Source organism: Parambassis ranga, chromosome 19, assembly GCF_900634625.1.
Source record: "Parambassis ranga chromosome 19, fParRan2.1, whole genome shotgun sequence".
NCBI lineage: Eukaryota > Metazoa > Chordata > Actinopteri > Ambassidae > Parambassis > Parambassis ranga.
In genome coordinates, this window is record NC_041039.1 from 8,766,686 (window position 1) to 8,784,539 (window position 17,854).

Consider the following 17,854-nt stretch of genomic DNA (forward strand, 5'->3'; position numbering starts at 1 on the left):
GACCAGTGCATTTCACATGAGTGGCATGTGTTCATTTAAAACCAGAACAAGCAGATTTTAACGTTACAGCAGAATGTCCATAGAGAACAGGATACTGTTGCAGAAACAGAGAAAAAGGGCTGAACTGAGCCAGTATGACTATAGGCAACTAGGCAATGATTGTTTAACAAAAGCAAAACAAGAGACACACCCAACCAGCAGCTATTCTGGCAACAATAGAATTAAAGGTGTCTCATTTACAAGTGAAGTCTTCCGTTTGTGGTCACATGATCTCCACTTTCATTCAACTCAGCCCTCAACCTTAAGTGAGTGATAGCACAGAAAGCTGTCCTACTGGCTCTTCCTCATTCCTGTGGAGGCTCACCCTGCTCTGACTGTAAGTGTGTTCAAGGAATAAAAAAAGACAAAAACAAGCTGGCAGCAAGGATCAGGAAGGGGAGAGATATTCAAGAAGGTAAATATGCTTTTATCCTTTTTTTGCTGTCTATTTCTCTTCACCTTGGATGTTTTCTTTCTCCCACACACTTCCCAGTCTTATTTTTGTTTTTTTCTCACGCGTTTCTGTCTTTTAGAGAGGAGGTGCAGTGGGGACTGTCGGTTTCTAATTGGCCGCAACGATAAAACTCTGTTTCCTGTGTACTCAAAAGCAGAGAGTGGGTAGTGATTAGAGGTTAGAGGCAGGCCATCCCAAAAGCAGAGGCTCCTCCTGTTGTTAGCATCTCAGATGATGTGTAAATACAGACACTCAATACTCTAGTTTTACACCAGTCGTTTCAACTGAAACGAGGAAGAAGAAGACTTGTCTTGACTTGAGGATGGACAAGGAGGGGAAGAAAACAAAGACATTTGTGTCCACCTTTCAGCTGGCCCTCAAGCCTCAGGCACGACTTTGCAGAGTGGAGAAGCAGAAAGAGAATGGACTGGATAAGAGAACAGTTATTAGCAACGACATAAAGACAGTCTCATCTACAACAGGTAAATGTCTAAAAAAACTGCTGAAAAGATTTAATGTCTCACTTCTTTATATTCTTCTTTATATTCCTAAACTTCACCACATGAAATACGTGGATTTTGTAATGGTTAGTGTTGCATGCCTGCACTCTCTCACACATCACTTTCAACTGGTGACCACTCACTGCCCACCCTGCTATAAATTCCAACACATGTAAACAAACACACCTAGAGTGGGACAATCCTGTAAACATCATGTCACGTTATAACTGATGCTGCAGTTGAAACTTCACTTAGGTTTTTAGGATAATATCGCCCCATCCTGAAAGGTCAGTGACGGAGGAAATCCCAGCGCTTGCAACTCACGGAAGCATAACTAAGAACAAAATCCATTGTCCTACTCTTTTCCTCTTTGTTAAGATGCCAGACGGACACAAGCTCAGAGTCTGGAAGCACCTCGTTTCAAAGAACCACTTAGGGATTGTGCAGTCTGTGACGGAACTGATGCCTGTTTTCAAGGTGTTATCACAGGAAGTGAACCTCTGAACATTTCCTGGCTACACAATGGTAAGTGACTGAATACAGTTTCCTTGAAATATGATGACTGAAGCTCTTATGAGTGTTGATTAATACCTATTTGTGTCCTACAGAAGTTGAAAGAAATTTTAGAAAATCTTTGTTTTTCAATATATTTTACTCACATTTACAAACGTGCAGTGATAATGATGATGATGATGATGATGATGAGCTTCCAAATCAGGTGAATAGGTCAAATTCACATACACATTTCTTGATGGCAGCTGTAAGTACTATGGATTTGCTTCTGGAGTGTTATGATGGCTCACTGTGACCATCTCCCAGATGGTCTCCCAAGAACATTACATTTGCAGCCTCGGAAACAAGACCGTCACCCTGATGCAGACCTCGTTGCATTCTTGGGTGCTAGAGATTCTGAATGGTTGCAGTATTTAAAATTTTCTTTTGTCTCTGGTGTGAAGTGGAGGTCTCATCCATGGTTACAAATTGCTGGAATGAATCTTACATGATCTGGGTTGTGGAGTATTTAGGACTCCGCAAGCGGACACTTTGGTTATTTGTAGCTTGCTGTGGATAACTGTAGGGACATGTCGATGAGAGATGCCCAGCTCTTACATCTTCACCATGCTGTACAAACCTAATAAGCATAATCAAATACATATATACTGATGGATTCCTTTCACTGTCTTTAGGTGAGAAGGTGCCTTCAAGTAAGATATACTTCTGGAATGGTGTTGCCAGTCTGTCCTTGTCTCAGTGTTCACCTGCAAATGCTGGGACATACACCTGCACGGCTGAGAACACTGCAGGAAAACAGTCTAGCAGTGCAGTGTTATATGTTAAAGGTAAATTACTCACAGGTGTTAAGTGACTCCATTGATCTGTGTACAGTAAACCTGACCCACTCTGTTTACAATGGAACAGCGATAATGGAAATCCCCCGAACGGACCGCTATGATCTGCAGAGTGATGCCACGGAGAAGGTGGCATCACAGGAAAACACTGAACAGCTCTCCACTTTAAAAGAGGAAAGCCAGCACAGAGAAGAGAAGGATAAAGGTAGAAAGAATCCTCCACTGTGTCTGCATTTCTTCTTTGTGTGAATACAAAAACTACTAAATAATGTAAATTGATAGTAATTGTGATCACTATAATAAAAGGAGGGTAGCAATGTAGCAGGAGACATGCAGTGACAACTGAGCATGAACTTAGGCCATCTACAAGCTGGTTATCTATTGACCACACATGACTGCTCCCATGTGATTGGCTGGATACTCCTCCAATCTGCACCTCCAGACAAAAGTGTCTACTGAATTTAGACACTTAGACGCTTTTAGTTGTTTTTTTATTTGAAAACTCTTCTTCTCAGGGCCACCAGTGGAGTTTATAGAGCCACCTGAGCAGGTGGAGGTTCAAGTGGGCCAGCAGGCTAGGCTATTCTGTGAGTTCAGGAGCAGCTGTGTCCCTGTGGCCTGCTGCTGGATTTACAACAAAGACAAGGTAAGAATCAGCTTCTTTAAACTCTTTGTTTTTGTGCACAACTGAAGACTTTTTCTCTGCAGGTGGTAGCAGAGGGACCACAGGTGTCAGTCAGGAGCTCAGGGACACAGAGTAGTGTGATAATCTCTCAAGCTCTTCCAAAGGACACAGGATCATATACTGTGGTTGCACGAAACAGAGCTGGGACTGCTCAGCATACAGTCTCCCTTAGCGTAATAGGTGACTTATTGATTCAATGTTTCTAGTTTTAATTTTAACAAAACTTAACTTGTATGCATTAAGGTACAGTTTTTTTTTTTTAATTCTCTGCAGACCGGCCTGATCCACCTGCATCCCAACCTGTTGTTTCCCAGCTGTCCACACAGTCCCTGGTCCTGTCCTGGACTGGTCCCAGCTATGATGGAGGCACAGCTGTGTTAGGTTATATTGTAGAGGTCAGTCAAGTAGGTCCGAATGAGTCTACGACCTGGACTGAGTTAACAAACTGCTGTAAGAACACATCCTACCACGTCCGCTCAGGCCTGGAGCCTCAAGGAGAGTACCGTTTCAGGATCCGAGCTTACAACTCAGCAGGGACCAGCGACCCTAGCCAGGAGTCTGGCTGTGTGAAGATGGCCACTACTGCAAGTGAGTGAGAAGTTGGGTCAAGAAGGTCTTTCATTTACCAGTTGGAAATGCTTGTCATTTTTGTGTGTTTGTGTCTAAAGAGGAGAAGAAAGAAAAGCCCGGGTCATACATCACAGTAACCATTGACACCAAACACAAAGTCAGGGACCACTACAATGTCCATGAGAAGCTGGGAGTGTAAGTAAGAACAAAGTCAAATCCTTCATTTAAAATTTCAATCTAACCAGGCAGATAGGAACTGCTTATACATCTTTTGGATTCATTTGTATGATTTCTAGTGGAAAGTTTGGTGAGGTATATCGAGTGACCCACAAAGAGACAGGCCAGGAGTGTGCAGGCAAGTTCTACCGAGCAAGGACCACTAAAGAGAGATCAGCAGCTCGCAAGGAGATTGAACTGATGAACAAGCTTCACCACCCAAAGCTGGTCCAGTGTCTGGCTGCTTATGACACACGTTCAGAGATGGTCATGGTCATGGAGTAGTAAGGAATTCTGATCTGAGTGCACAGATTTGGTAATGATGTTTCCATGGTGACAGCTTGTATTTCTCTGTCCAGCATCGCAGGCGGGGAGCTCTTCAAACACATCGTGGATGAGAACTTTGAGCACACAGAACCTACCAGCGCCCGCTACATGCAGCAGATCCTAGAGGGCATGCAGTATGTGCACAAGCAGAACATCGTTCACCTGGACCTCAAGCCAGAGAACATTGTCTGTGTAGACACAGCTGGGACACGGATCAAGATCATTGATTTTGGCCTTGCTAGAGAACTGGGTGAGTTTGTATTTTTCCAACCTCAGTATGAACTTATTATCCTGAGGGTCAGGTCAACACAGGATAACTCATTTGATAATAATGCATGCCACAGATAACACAGAGACAACAGGAGCGTCTGAATACCTAGAGGTCTTGTGCTTGTTACGTCATATTGACTTCTTTAAATAGAATACCTCAGCTAAAAGGAGGCAGGGAAGTGAGGGAATTCATGCAGAAAATGTTGATCTGGAGACGCGGCAGCTGCAGACTGGGTGGTCTATTTAGAGATGACCAGAGTTAAATGTAAATAGATTAATACAAATAAACAAAGGAAGGTCAAACATTGAGGGAGACACTGAAAATGTTTCTTGCTGTTCTGCTGCAGAGGAGGGTAAACCTCTGATGGTGATGCATGGCACGCCAGAGTTTGTGGCACCTGAGGTTATCAACTATGAACCTGTGGGCTTGGAGACAGACATGTGGAGCATCGGAGTCATCTGCTTCATCTTGTAAGTTAAACTGTGGTGACGGATAATACAGCTGGAGTGGCTCAAACGTCACCAACACGGCTTTATAAATACAGATTTGGTGCCATCTGCTGGTGTAGTTCAGCATTCGTATGAGCACAGCTCCTGTCAGTGACATTAGTATTCTTTTATTGTGGTTATTATGTTTTGTTATCTAGGCTCAGTGGAGAGTCTCCCTTTCAAGGAAACAGCGATGCTGAGACTTTTGCTCTTGTGACCGCCGCCTGCTACGAATTTGACGAGGAGAGTTTTGAAGATATCTCTGATCAAGCTAAAGACTTCATCAGCTCATTGCTGAAGAAAGACCGGAGGTTGTTTTTTGAGTTTTTTTTTTAGTTTTAGCACATCAGCATAATTTTTACAATAGCAGTCGCTGAGGTGGTATTTGTCTAAGGGTGTCAAATCAGTTCTCCCCTCTCCCCTCTGACTCTAGGGACAGATTATTGTGTACTGAGGCCCTCTTACACCCCTGGATGGTTTCATTTACCCCTCTGACCCGCAGACCCACAAAGTCCCTCAACAAGGAAAAGATGAGGCACTTTTTGGCCAAGCGCAAGTGGAAGGTAATTAAAACTGGACAGATGAATAATTTTATCAGTGCTTTTTTTAATGGTGGTCACCCAGTGCTATTTTTCCTAAACTTGCAGAAAACTGGGAAAGCTGTTCTAGCCCTGCAGCGAATAGCTAACCTCTCCAACAGGCCAGACTCTCCTGGCAGCTCCTCAGAGGGTAAGACAGTCAAAGAGACTCGATGCCTTCCAATGTCCAAACATGCGTATGGCAGATGACTCACGGTTTCAGACTGTCACTTCAAGTTTCGACTCTTGTGATCAGGAAAGCCTCATTTCTGTTTTGTTTATCATCATCCACCCTCTCATCCAGAGCTAGGCTGGAGCCAAGAGGCAGAGGAGGCCATCAAGTCACTGGACAGGCAACTCCAGGCCGAGCCTCGCTTCCAGCATGTTCTGAAAGACATTACCCTTCCAAAAGGAGCAACAGCACAGCTAAAATGCCTCATCACAGGTAGGATAGAACAGATTGACAGGATAGAATTGAGATGCACTTCATTCGAAGAAGAAAAACAATGATATCTAAAATTATTTCTCTGCTTAAACACATGGGAGTGGTGTCAGTCTTCATATCGAACACTTGGTAATCACCGAAACACCAAAACACAAAATGAAAGACAGAAGAGTAATCAACCTAGTGATTTACAACCTGGAAAAAAAACTCATATTTAGACTTGAGTAGTGATTCCTTGTGGTTAAAATGAGTATTATAACAAATATCCTGTTTAGTCAGATGATTTGCTACATGGAATATCCTTACTTTGAACAACAGAGACATTTGATAAATGCATGCCACTTGTCCTATTTAATTATATGTATATGTATGTTTTAATAATAATTATGTTATATTGTCTCAATCCCAGGTTACCCGCAGCCAAAGGTGAAGTGGCTGCAAAATGAGGAACCACTGTCTGAATCACGAAGAGTAACCATGGAACAACATAGGGATGGTCTCTGTTCACTCATCCTAGCTGATCTGAAGCCATCTGACTCTGGGTTGTATGTGTGCAAAGCCAGTAACAAACTGGGGGAAGCAATGTGCTCTGCTAAACTGAAAGTACAGCTGTAGGAGGACTACATGGATGGACTGTCATCCACACAAATGGCTGCTTTTACATATTTTTAAGTGAAAATGGGGTGTGTTATCGTCCACAGTGTAAAGTATCGCTTGGACACGAAGCCTTTTGCTTCACAGATCATCTGTTAACAGGGCACTTGCACTCTTGTATATTTTTTTAATGTGTAGGCCATGCACATGGTTTCATGGTTCATGGTACAGACAGACACAGGGTGATGACAATGCCACTGTGGCTGCAGAAGAGTTCACGCGACATTTACATTATACTGTAAACTGTATATTTTGCACATTTTCTATATTGTTCAAATGTGAATCTTTTAAAGGCATCAAAATTAAAGGCTGAATTTAAAAAAATATATTTGATTAATGGAATGTTTGAGTGACCATAAATGATACCTTCAACTACATAAGAGCTAATTTGGCAAATTGTTTAATTGATAAATTCTTAATTGTTTTACCATTGGTATGGATTCCTCAGAATTTTTAATTTCACCATGTGACACATTTCACGTGATCACTTTTATTGAAGTCATACGAGGGTTTAGCCTACAAGTCAATGGTGTATTATGTGTGGTAAGTGGTAAGACATTATTAACACTGACACTACATTAGACACACACGCATACATGTGTGTGTGTATATATACATATACACTCAACAAAAATATAAACGCAACACTTTTGTTTTTGCTCCCATGTTTCATGAGATGGACTTGAAGATCTAAACTTCATTCCAGATACACAATATTACCATTCCTCTCAAACATTGTTCACAAATCTGTCTAAATGTGTGATAGTGAGCACTTCTGCTTTGCTGAGATAATCCATCCCACCTCACAGGTGTGCCACATCAAGATGCTGATCTGACATCATGATTAGTGCACAGGTGTACCTCAAACTGCCCACAATAAAAGGCCACCCTGAAATGTGCATTTTGTTTCTGCTTTATTGGCGGTCTGGGGACTCAGAACCAGTCAGTATCTGGTGTGACCACCATTTGCCTCATGCAGTGCAACACATCTTCTTCACATAGAGTTTATCAGATTGTCTATTGTGGCCTGTGGAATGTTGGTCCACTCCTCTTCAATGGCTGTGCGAAGTTGCTGGATATTAGTGGGAACTGGTGCACGCTGTCGTATACGCCGGTCAAGCACATCCCAAACATGTTCAATGGGTGACATGTCCGGTGAGTATGCTGGCCATGCAAGAACTGGGACATTTTCAGCATCCAAGAATTGTGTACAGATCCTTGCAACATGGGGCCGTGCATGATCTTGCTGAAACATGAGGTGATGTTCATGGATGTATGGCACAACAATGGGCCTCAGGATCTCATCACGGTATCTCTGTGCATTCAAAATGCCATCAATAAAATGCACCTGTGTTCTTCGTCCATAACAGATGCCTGCCCATACCATGACCCCACCACCACCATGGGCCACTCGATCCACAACATTGACATCAGCAAAGCGCTCACCCACACGACGCCACACACGCTGTCTGCCATCTGCCCTGAACAATGTAAACCGAGATTCATCCGTGAAGAGAACACCTCTCCAACGTGCTAGACGCCATCGAATATGAGCATTTGCCCACTCAAGTCTGTTACGGCGACGATCTGGAGTCAGGTTAAGACCCCGATGAGGACGACGAGCATGCAGTTGAGCTTCCCTGAGACGGTTTCTGACAGTTTGTGCAGAAATTGTTTGGTTATGCAAACCAATTGTTTCAGCAGCTGTCTGAGTGGCTGGTCTCAGACGATCTCGGAGGTGAACCTGCTGGATGTGGAGGTCCTGGGCTGGTGTGGTTACTCGTGGTCTGCGGTTGTGAGGCCGGTTGGATGTACTGCCATATTCTCTGAAACGCCTTTGGAGACGGCTTATGGTGGAGAAATGAACATTCAATGCACGAGCAACAGATCTGGTTGACATTCCTGCTGTCAGCATGCCAATTGCACGCTCCCTCAATGCTTGTGGCATCTGTGGCATTTTGCTGTGAGACAAAACTGCACATTTCAGGGTGGCCTTTTATTGTGGGCAGTTTGAGGTACACCTGTGCACTAATCATGATGTCAGATCAGCATCTTGATGTGGCACACCTGTGAGGTGGGATGGATTATCTCAGCAAAGCAGAAGTGCTCACTATCACACATTTAGACAGATTTGTGAACAATGTTTGAGAGGAATGGTAATATTGTGTATCTGGAATGAAGTTTAGATCTTCAAGTCCATCTCATGAAACATGGGAGCAAAAACAAAAGTGTTGCGTTTATATTTTTGTTGAGTGTATATGTATATACATATATATATATGTATATACATATATATATATATATATATGTATATACATATATATATATATATATATTGTATATATATATATTCCCACAATCATATATACTTTATATTCAATGAGTGTGTGAACTGCATCTTCTACAATGTGATTTCTATTCCCTATAAAACTTAACATCATCAGGTGCAGGGCTGAGGAAGGAGGCAGGCTCATTATGGTAAGGTCATGGGAGGTCTGGAGGCGGAGGATGAGGAAGATATATATAAAGGACTGAGACAAACCGAAGCTTTTGTCACAATGAGGACAAAACTGAGACGCCACGTGTGTGTCCTTCTGCCCAACAAGCAGCACCTGGACTGTGCTCTCAGGGTGAGTGGCCTTTAACTTAATATTAACAGGTAATGCACAGGAGTAGTACATAAAAATTGTCATTTAAAGATGTTGAAAAGCCTCTGAAACTGCATTTTATTCCACTGAATAAACAGGTGAGAGCCAGAGGCCAAGAAGTGTTGGGTACTGTGCTCCAGCAGCTGGGTGTCAGTGATCTACAAGTATTTGGTCTGGCTGTTCTCAGAGGTCAGCTAGTTTTGTTGGGGGAGTTCAGGAGAACATGTTTTTACATGAGTTAACATGGAATGCTGAAACTGAGGGAGAGGCTGTGAACCGTGAACTCTCTGTAACCAAAATGTTAATGAGTGCTTTTAATAGTTGTCACAGGACTGGATAGTGATCCTGTTTACCTGTTTTAATGTGTCTTATTTCCTTCCTAAGATAATGAATATCTCTTTCTCGATTTGGACCAAAAGCTGAGCAAATACTTTGGCAAAAGATGGAACACTGGATCCCTGATGGTTAGTTTTTATGCTTTTTTCCTGAACTTTTAATACTGACTATACCCTCAGTGCTGTGATGTGATTATATGTCATTGGTTAGTTTTCAGCCAAAGATTTTTGAGGTATTTCTGCTTTGGGTAACTTTGCTTTGGGTATAAGTTTGTAATATCTGAGAAAAAGGATAAAAAACAGTAGAGTAGTCTTCAACTTCAGTCTCAAGGTCTCGACACCTAAAGAGCTCCATCATGGTGGCATCACTAGTAAGTTACAAAATGGTGAGGCTTCTGAATTCAAATGAAAAATGGCCGTTGTTCAGAAAGCTAGGTATTTCCTCGGAAAATGTTCATGTAGTTATCTGCCTCAATATCAAAATACTAAAGTGTATTTATTCTACATTTCCAGGTCCCATTTATCATATTTCTGAGAGTGCAGTATTACGTCGAGAGTGGGCATTTAATAATGTGAGTTTGTTTCTTTATTGTCTTTTTCAGACCAGCCCTGCATGCCTGACACACTTTATAACAGTACACCAAACTCCCACTAGAAAAGACAAACATGCTCTGTAATTTGGCCTCTTTCAGGAGTAGCAAAGTGCAGCAGCTCTACTACACTGAGCTGAGACAGAAGGTGCTGCGCTCACAGAGCCGCCAACAGGAGGCTTTGTTCTTCCAGCTGGCGGCTTCTGCACTCCAAGCTGAAGTCGGAGATTTGGAACAGAGAGATGAAGAGGACAAACGCAAGAGACAAGCTTACTTTCTTCCTGAAGATTACTTCCCTGCTTGGGTACAAATAAAAACACAGTGTAACTGTATTTTTATTGTAACGTTGACTATGTCATCACTTTATGTTGTCAGCTCATAAAGCGCAGAGGGAGAGACTATCTGCTCCAGAATGGTCCAGCTTTGCATGGTGAGCTGAGAGGCATGCCGCACAGCCAAGCCATTCTACAGTTTATAAGAGAGGCCAGCAGGCTGGAGGACGGAGCAGTTACCTTATACAGAATGAGACAGGTCAGGCTCAGTTTCAAATAAACAGCAAATTATTTGGGAAGGGGAATTTAGTTGTTTTGTTTTTTTTCAATTAATCATTACCTCACACACTGGTTTGAGGACTTTTACATTATTTTATTATTATTATTTTGATTTCAGGAGAAAAAAGAGCTAAAAAGTGCCATTCTACTTGGAGTTGCAGTAAAAGGGGTCCATATTTATCAGGTGGGACTTCCACAGTGACACATTTGAACAAAGTTCATTCTTGATCCTTGATATAAATTGATTGTTGTTTTTCCCAAGGAGGTGGAGGGGAAACTGTGTGTGTTGTATGATCTTTCCTGGACTGATATTGACCGCTTGACATTCCAGGTTGGTCCTAAAGACACACACATTTAGATCAAACTTGCATGTTTCACCTCTTCCCTTTCTGTCACTGTCCAGGGCAGCAGGTTTGAAATTACTGCAGTGGGCTCTCTGTGCCTCCCTAAGATGGTGTACTACACTCATTCAGCCTTCCACTCTAAACATGTCCTCAGACACCTGAGTGACAGTCACCGCTTCCACATCAACACTAGAGAGGCAGCCAGATACATCCAACAGCTAGAAGACATGCAGGGTTAGCCTGGTAACTCTCTTCATATTTCCTCTTTCACATCATCAAACTCCAAACGTAAAGTCTTCTCAATCTCTCCTCAGCCAGTCAGCTCCACAAAGAGGCCTACATCTGTGACACAACACTCCTCAGACAAAGACTCAGCTGCAGCAACTTCACATCCTCCATGTCTGACTGCAGTGTTGAAGCAGCCTGGTCCAAAGAGGAAGAGGATAAGGAGGATGAAGACTCTATATCTGGTCAGAATTCACAATAATAGTTAAACATCCCCATCGAGGGCTCAGTTATTTGTGGCTTTAATCTTTGGTTTATGTTCAGAGCCTGAAACAGATGAGGTTTTTGTTGACGACCCAGCTGAGGTGCCCTGGCTGGCTGAGCTTCTCCACGGTGTGTCTGTTGATGGACCTGCACTGTTCTCTTCTTCTTACTGGGCAGGTTAGTCCACAAAGCTTTTCATGTGTGACCGTTTTATTGAAGATATGCTATGTTATTTTATCTTCTCTTTTATTTTGGATCAGCTGTCACCATGGAGATGAAACAGGTGAGCAAGATGCAGATTTCTCTCTGTTTAAAAATTTCGTGCATCAAAAGCAAACGGTTTTTTTTTTTCTCTGTGATGGTCAGGTGCTGTTGACAAGAGCTGAGGAGGGAGTTTCTGTGGACTGATTTACAGCCAGAGGCATAAAGGGGTTCTATATAAAGGACAACTGATTTATGACACCGCTTGTGCTATTATATAATGCATCCTTAAATATATAACTTCTCTGATATCAAAGATTTTTTACTATATGTAAAATTAAGTGCTACTTCATGTTATGCTGCCCGCTTCATATATTCTAAAGCATTACATACACACACAGGGACTGCTTCTTAAGTGGTTCCATGATGGTCAACACTAAAGGTATGGTTGATGTGGGGCTCTCAATTAAAACTTCACCTTTTTTTAATTTGGAGTGGTGATATAAAACAACCAGCTTTTTTAGTTTAGGTCACAGTACTGTTTGGTTTGCAAGAATCAGGTTCCACCGAGGTTTGAACTCAATCACTGGATTCAAAGTCCAGAGTGCTAACCATTACACCATGGAACCACACCTACAACAGGTTGCCCACATAGCCATGTAATGAGAGAGGCTGCGACATCCTGAAAGCTTTCAGTACAACAATAAACTGTCCTGCTTCAGAAGGCAATAGCAAATCGCACACAACACACTCAAGCATCGGCTCTGTCTGTATATAAAATAAAAACGAGGGGGGATAAAACACAACCCTGTGGGGAACCTGTGTTTGTAACCGCAACATCTGACAACACTCCATTTACCAAAACCTGCTGCCCCTCTATCTGTTAAGAAGTTTAAAAGCAACAGTAAAAACTGCAGGCAGGTTAAAATAAAAGGGAAAGCTGCTGGATTAAAATATGCATTTGCATCTTGTTAAAAGCTGAAGAGAAATCAGCAAATAAGTCTTGCATGTGATTTCAGCTTCTCTAGATGCTTGTAGATTTTATCAAGAAAAAAAAGTTTAGCATCCTCCACCCCTTTTCCAGCTTGGTATGCAAACTGTAAGGGGTCTAATTTGTCAGAGACCAAAGAAATAATCTCTTCCTTAATGATTTTCTCAAAGGTTTTCATACCTAAACTTTAGTTTAGTTGTCTGGGATTTTTCATTTTTGGAATTATTGTTGATATCTTCCATACTGAGGGAAGCTGACAGTGATTGACACACATCTGAAAGAGTGTGGCGAGTACCCCACTGAGCACAGTACTTCAATGTGCGCCCACAAACCGCATCAGGACCAGAAGCTTATCTTATGTTAGGTTTCTTGAGTGGAGCTGTGACCTCATCATCACATATCACAAAATCATTTAGGGGTATGAGAGAATTTTTCAGTGCAGAGTAAATTCACAATTTTTGAAACGAGAGAAGAAACAATTAAAAGCATTTGGTAACTCGGCATCTAATACACCTTTAATGGTGATATGTCGCCTGGCTTCATTTGCCTGCGTATTAACACAGGCCATTGACTTAAGTCCTTGCCAAGCTGCTCTGTTATTACTCCCTCCTAATTGCATTTCAATTGTATTCTTATAGCGTACATTTTAGCCTTTGGTATTTCCCTCCTTACTTCCCTGGAGAGGGCCTTTTTCTCGAAGGGATTCCCTGTAAAGTAGGTCCTTTTCTTTTTGTTGATAGCAGCTAGCAGCTCCTTAGTTACCCATGGTTTGTTGTTTGGATAAATGTGCAACTGGTGCAATAAATATCAAAATACTGATAATTTATAAGCTTTGCTGTGTCTTTTTCAAGTCCTTGTATGAGAGAAGCCAGGACCTGGACTGCATAAACATTTAGGCGTTGACATGTGTGGCCTGTTTGTAGGGCTACTTCACCTAAATTCCAAAGAAATGTACTCACCATGCAGATAAGTCTTGGCTTTATTGGTAGTTTTTGTTTTATGGACAATACATTTTCGCTCTTGTGGTTGTTTTGTTTTTGCACCTTGACTTTTTTGCCCTCGTGGCTGCTTTACTTTATTAAAGACTGTTAACCTGCACCTGGATCTTCTTCTTTGACTGCACATTACACCTGAGCGGAATTAAAATGACCTAGTAAGACATTTTCTCAGTGGACAACATCCCGATGCTTCAGAGCTTTACAGATTTGTACTACTGGACCTTTACCCTCTTCTAGGGCTGTGCGATTTGACGATAAATGATCGTGAAGGATTTTAACGTATCGGCGATCTACCAGAACGGACAGATCGTTTTATTGTCCATAGAGCACGTTCTATTAATTGCAGTTCTATGTTCGCGCAGAAGCATGAGTTTTTTTCACTGCCAACTCTCAGTGCGCTTAATGTGAACACGACCAACCAATGACAGCCTCCCTGTTAGGAAGCTACGGCTGAAAACGAAAAGAGAACGGAGAACTGGTCCCTAAAATGAACTCCACCTTTATGTTCGGTGCTGTTTCTGCCGGCAGCAGCGGCGCGTCTTCTAAGCCTGTGTCTGTGTGTGTCCGCGCGACGTGTGTCGCAGTGGAAGGGCCGCGTGTATTATAATGCTACGAGCACGTACGCGCCCACCTCTCTGAACAATACCAGCTCGTTATATTCAGGTTCGCTGCTGTTTCTGCCGTCAGCAGCTCTTCTACACCTGTGTGCGCGCAGTGGGAGGGCCGCGTGTGTACATCAGATGCAGACAGAGGCAACAGCTAATGACGTCACCAAAACAATAACGCAGGCATTTGATGAAGAGGCTCCATGAGGACTCTAGTAAACGGTGGACAGAGCTGACAGCAGCAGCTCCGTTTGTCCTTAGATATGATTCCCATGAAAGTTTGATCATTTGGTCTAAATCACATTGAACTTTAGGAGTTACTTAAGTCTCAATACTGTATTTATTGTTTAACCTTAGGAGGCACACTTCAGTCTGTTTAAATGACTGTTGAATAATACTTTACAGAACTACATCAGTCTTCTTTTTAACCTATTTGAAATAAAACATAATTTTTTTCTGTAAGTTATTTAAATTTTCATGCTTATTGAAAACTAATACTGAGTGCACGTTATCAGAGTTGTTTGCCTTTAAAATCTACTGATAGTTTTTGAGAGGTGACAGAGTAGGCTACCTGAAGTCATTTACACAGAAACATGCAAATTAGTGTCAATGTAAAAACAAATCGTGATAAAATCGAGTTCGTGATTTTATCATTAAAGAATCGTGATATAAAATTTTTGCCATATCGCCCACCCCTACCCTCTTCCTTTATGTACCTCATCTTCAGTGAAGCCAGGGAAGCGCTCATCTCTCTCAGCACAGCCTGGATGTCTTCAGAATGTCTTTGCAGGTGGCAAGAGGCAGTTGGTTGACTTAAATGTTGCAAAACTTCAGAGTCAGACTCTGGTTGAAGTTGGCCTGCCCTGTAGAGAGAGAGAGAGAGAGAGAGAGAGAGAGAGAGAGAGAGAGAGAGCAGGTTAGCAACAACAATGACAAATTGTCATCTTCTTTATCAAAGACTATGTGGCTGCTTTTTATGGTTTGTGTCCTAGCTGGAGTGTCAAATTAATCATTACGCAACTGTTTTGATATTTTCCAGAATCACCTGTTGTGTGTCCTTATGAGCCAAACGTTTGGTTATACAGTAAAATGATGTGTTAAAGTTTTACCACGGCAGCACAAAAGGAAACATAATCATCCAAACACCTTTTTTTTACAGTCTGTGTAAAAGTTGTTGAGACATCAGAAAAAACAAGACGCTTTAGTGTCATAGAACAACGAAATTTTGTTTGACAGCTCAGAAAAGGCAATATATACAAAGGACATCAAATACAAAAAAACACAATAATACCGGTACTCAAAATAGAGCTACTTTGCAGTATTATGGTATGGTCAAGTCCAGCAGGATGTTATAAAGTGCAGCGTAGTGCATACAAGCATATAGACTTTAGCACAGGGTGTGAATGTGTTTCAATACAATTAGCCTTGAAATGCTGTGGACAGTTAATAAAATGGTATTGTTTGCACACAAACGGCGCAACTATGTTGACAGTCAGTTAGTTGTTAAAATCAAAAATCTGAATGCCGTGAATATACTGAAACGTTTGGTGTGTTATCTTACCGTACTGTTAACTAAGTTACCATGGAGATGGCATACACCACAATCAAAACATACACTTATAGATATTCTCCTGTTCATTAAATATGTTGCATTAATCACTTTGCCTCACGGTAACCCGTTATAAATAACGTCACTCCTCTGCTTTGCTGGAATAAGCTAAGAAGCGAACGCGAACGTCGACTAATTTAGCGGCTATGCTAGCCTACGTAAATAACATCAAAGGCTCCAACATATGCGTATGACGTGTAGAAGGGGGCATGGCTAAAATATGACATCATTGGCGCTTCTTCTTGAGAAGAATGATGTCATATTTTCGTAAAAAGGTTGTTGCTGTAGAAACAGTGTACACACACGAGAGCATTTTGAACACTCCAGGCGCGCACAGGGATTCAAGCATTCAGAATTGTTTACCATTGAGAGAGGACTATTTCTTCTTCTACTGAAGAACACAGGAGCACTGTATTTCCAGCATTCAGGATTATTACCATTCAGGAACATTTCTTCACCTAAAGATATGTTCAGGAGCACAGTGACTCCAGTGTCCAGCATCGATCACAGCAATATTTCTTCACCTGTTACACCAACGGGGGAACAAATGACGGTGAACAATCCGACAACTTACAAGCAGAGCCAGAGGGCTGCTCTGCTACATGCACAGCAGGAAAATGATCAGCTGCGTGCTGACCTGGCTTCTCTGAAACAGGAGATGGCCCACAAGGAGCAAAAGTGGGAGGAGCAGTTAGAGGCAGCAAAGGTGGATCTGGCCATTAAGCAGAAACAATGGAAGCGTGCATTGGCAGAGAAGGAAGCGGATATGATTTCCCTTCAACAGTCTCTGGATGTGCAGCTCAAAGAGGCCACCGATGAAAATCAGCACCTCAGAGACAGTGTGGAAGAGCTGCAGGCCAAAGCTTCTTCTATCAAGTGGTCTGTAGGCAGGGAGAGGAAGTCTGATGATTTGACCTGTGAACTTAGCATTCTGCATGCCCTCATAGAAGAGGATAAGGACATCATCATCACTCTGACCAGTGAAAAAGAGACTCTCAAATGCCAAATGAAGGAGAGCGCAGAGGTGATGAAAACCCAACTCCGGAACCTGGAAGAGGTGCTCGCAGTTAAAGACAAAAGCCTTGAGAGCATGCAGCAGCTCCTTAAAGACATTAGAGAGGAGAGGAGGCTCCTGGAAGAAAAACTCAACGAGCCTAAGATGTCCAAGAAGGAGCAAAAAAAGGCAGAAAAGAAGCTGCAGAAAGAACGTGAAGATAGGGAGAAACGGGAAAAGAAAAAACATGAGGAGAGGGAGAAGCTGGAAAAGAAGCATCTCAAGGAGAGGGAGAAACTGGAAAAGAAGCAATGTGAGGAGAGGGAGAAACAAGCAAGGAAGGATCGCAAGGAGAGAGAGAAACTGGAAAAGAAGCAATGTGAGGAGAAGGAGAAACAAGCAAGGAAGGATCGCAAGGAGAGAGAGAAACTGGAAAAGAAAGAATGTAAGGAGGCAGCAAAAAGTCCTTCCAGATATGAGAAGCTGGCCTCTGAACTTTGCTCCCTGCAAAGCCAGCTAGACACTGCGAACCAGAATGCCCCGGAAACAAACAGCATCCTGACCAGTCTGGTAGAGGAGAGGATCTCCATGGAAGACAGGCTGACACAAGAGAGGGAGGCAAAGGATGAGTGCCTTAAAAACATGGAGCAATGCTTTGACAAATGTGCAGAGCTGGAAAATAAGGTTTACACACTGCAAAGTAACCTGGACCAGGCCAACCAGACTGTCCTGGATAGAGACCAAAAACTGGCCCAGGTGATGTCTTCCTTAGAAGAGCAGCTGAACAAGGCCAAGGCTGAAACTGAAGCTGTCGGCAAGGAGCTTTGGCAAGAACTGACCCAACGCACTAAAAGATGTGTGGAGTTATTAAAGATGGTACGCACTCTGCAAGCTGACCTGGACCAGGCCAACCAGACTGTCCT

At 42.4% G+C, this 17,854-nt stretch overlaps 2 protein-coding genes across 2 annotated transcripts; both read left to right on the top strand.

The window, feature by feature from the left end:
• The first annotated feature begins 296 nt into the window (after positions 1–296).
• On the top strand, positions 297–6,883 carry LOC114452684 (myosin light chain kinase, smooth muscle-like). The gene is made up of 17 exons (XM_028432162.1): positions 297–454; positions 573–975; positions 1,372–1,518; positions 2,181–2,333; positions 2,413–2,547; positions 2,858–2,988; positions 3,051–3,207; positions 3,301–3,615; positions 3,696–3,792; positions 3,894–4,097; positions 4,173–4,390; positions 4,758–4,881; positions 5,058–5,210; positions 5,333–5,462; positions 5,547–5,628; positions 5,782–5,922; positions 6,332–6,883. The coding sequence occupies exons 2-17, from the start codon at positions 816–818 to the stop codon at positions 6,535–6,537; spliced, it is 2,553 nt and encodes an 850-aa protein (XP_028287963.1). The 5' UTR covers positions 297–454; positions 573–815; the 3' UTR covers positions 6,538–6,883.
• Positions 6,884–9,134: 2,251 nt separating this feature from the next.
• Positions 9,135–11,941, top strand: LOC114452459 (FERM domain-containing protein 6). The gene is made up of 13 exons (XM_028431782.1): positions 9,135–9,206; positions 9,323–9,413; positions 9,609–9,688; positions 10,073–10,131; positions 10,252–10,453; positions 10,525–10,680; positions 10,819–10,884; positions 10,963–11,031; positions 11,104–11,278; positions 11,359–11,514; positions 11,594–11,710; positions 11,794–11,816; positions 11,900–11,941. The coding sequence occupies exons 1-13, from the start codon at positions 9,135–9,137 to the stop codon at positions 11,939–11,941; spliced, it is 1,308 nt and encodes a 435-aa protein (XP_028287583.1).
• The last annotated feature ends 5,913 nt before the right edge of the window (positions 11,942–17,854 follow it).

Excerpts from the sequence above, each read along its gene's own strand:
- LOC114452684 (XM_028432162.1), top strand. The coding sequence starts at position 816 with ATGGACAAGGAGGGGAAGAAAACAAAGACATTTGTGTCCACCTTTCAG. Across the intron at positions 2,989-3,050 it reads GGATTTACAACAAAGACAAG|GTGGTAGCAGAGGGACCACA; the intron begins GTAAGAATCAGC and ends TTTTCTCTGCAG. Across the intron at positions 3,793-3,893 it reads GTCCATGAGAAGCTGGGAGT|TGGAAAGTTTGGTGAGGTAT; the intron begins GTAAGTAAGAAC and ends TATGATTTCTAG.
- LOC114452459 (XM_028431782.1), top strand. The coding sequence starts at position 9,135 with ATGAGGACAAAACTGAGACGCCACGTGTGTGTCCTTCTGCCCAACAAG. Across the intron at positions 10,681-10,818 it reads CCTTATACAGAATGAGACAG|GAGAAAAAAGAGCTAAAAAG; the intron begins GTCAGGCTCAGT and ends TTTTGATTTCAG. Across the intron at positions 11,032-11,103 it reads TTGACCGCTTGACATTCCAG|GGCAGCAGGTTTGAAATTAC; the intron begins GTTGGTCCTAAA and ends GTCACTGTCCAG.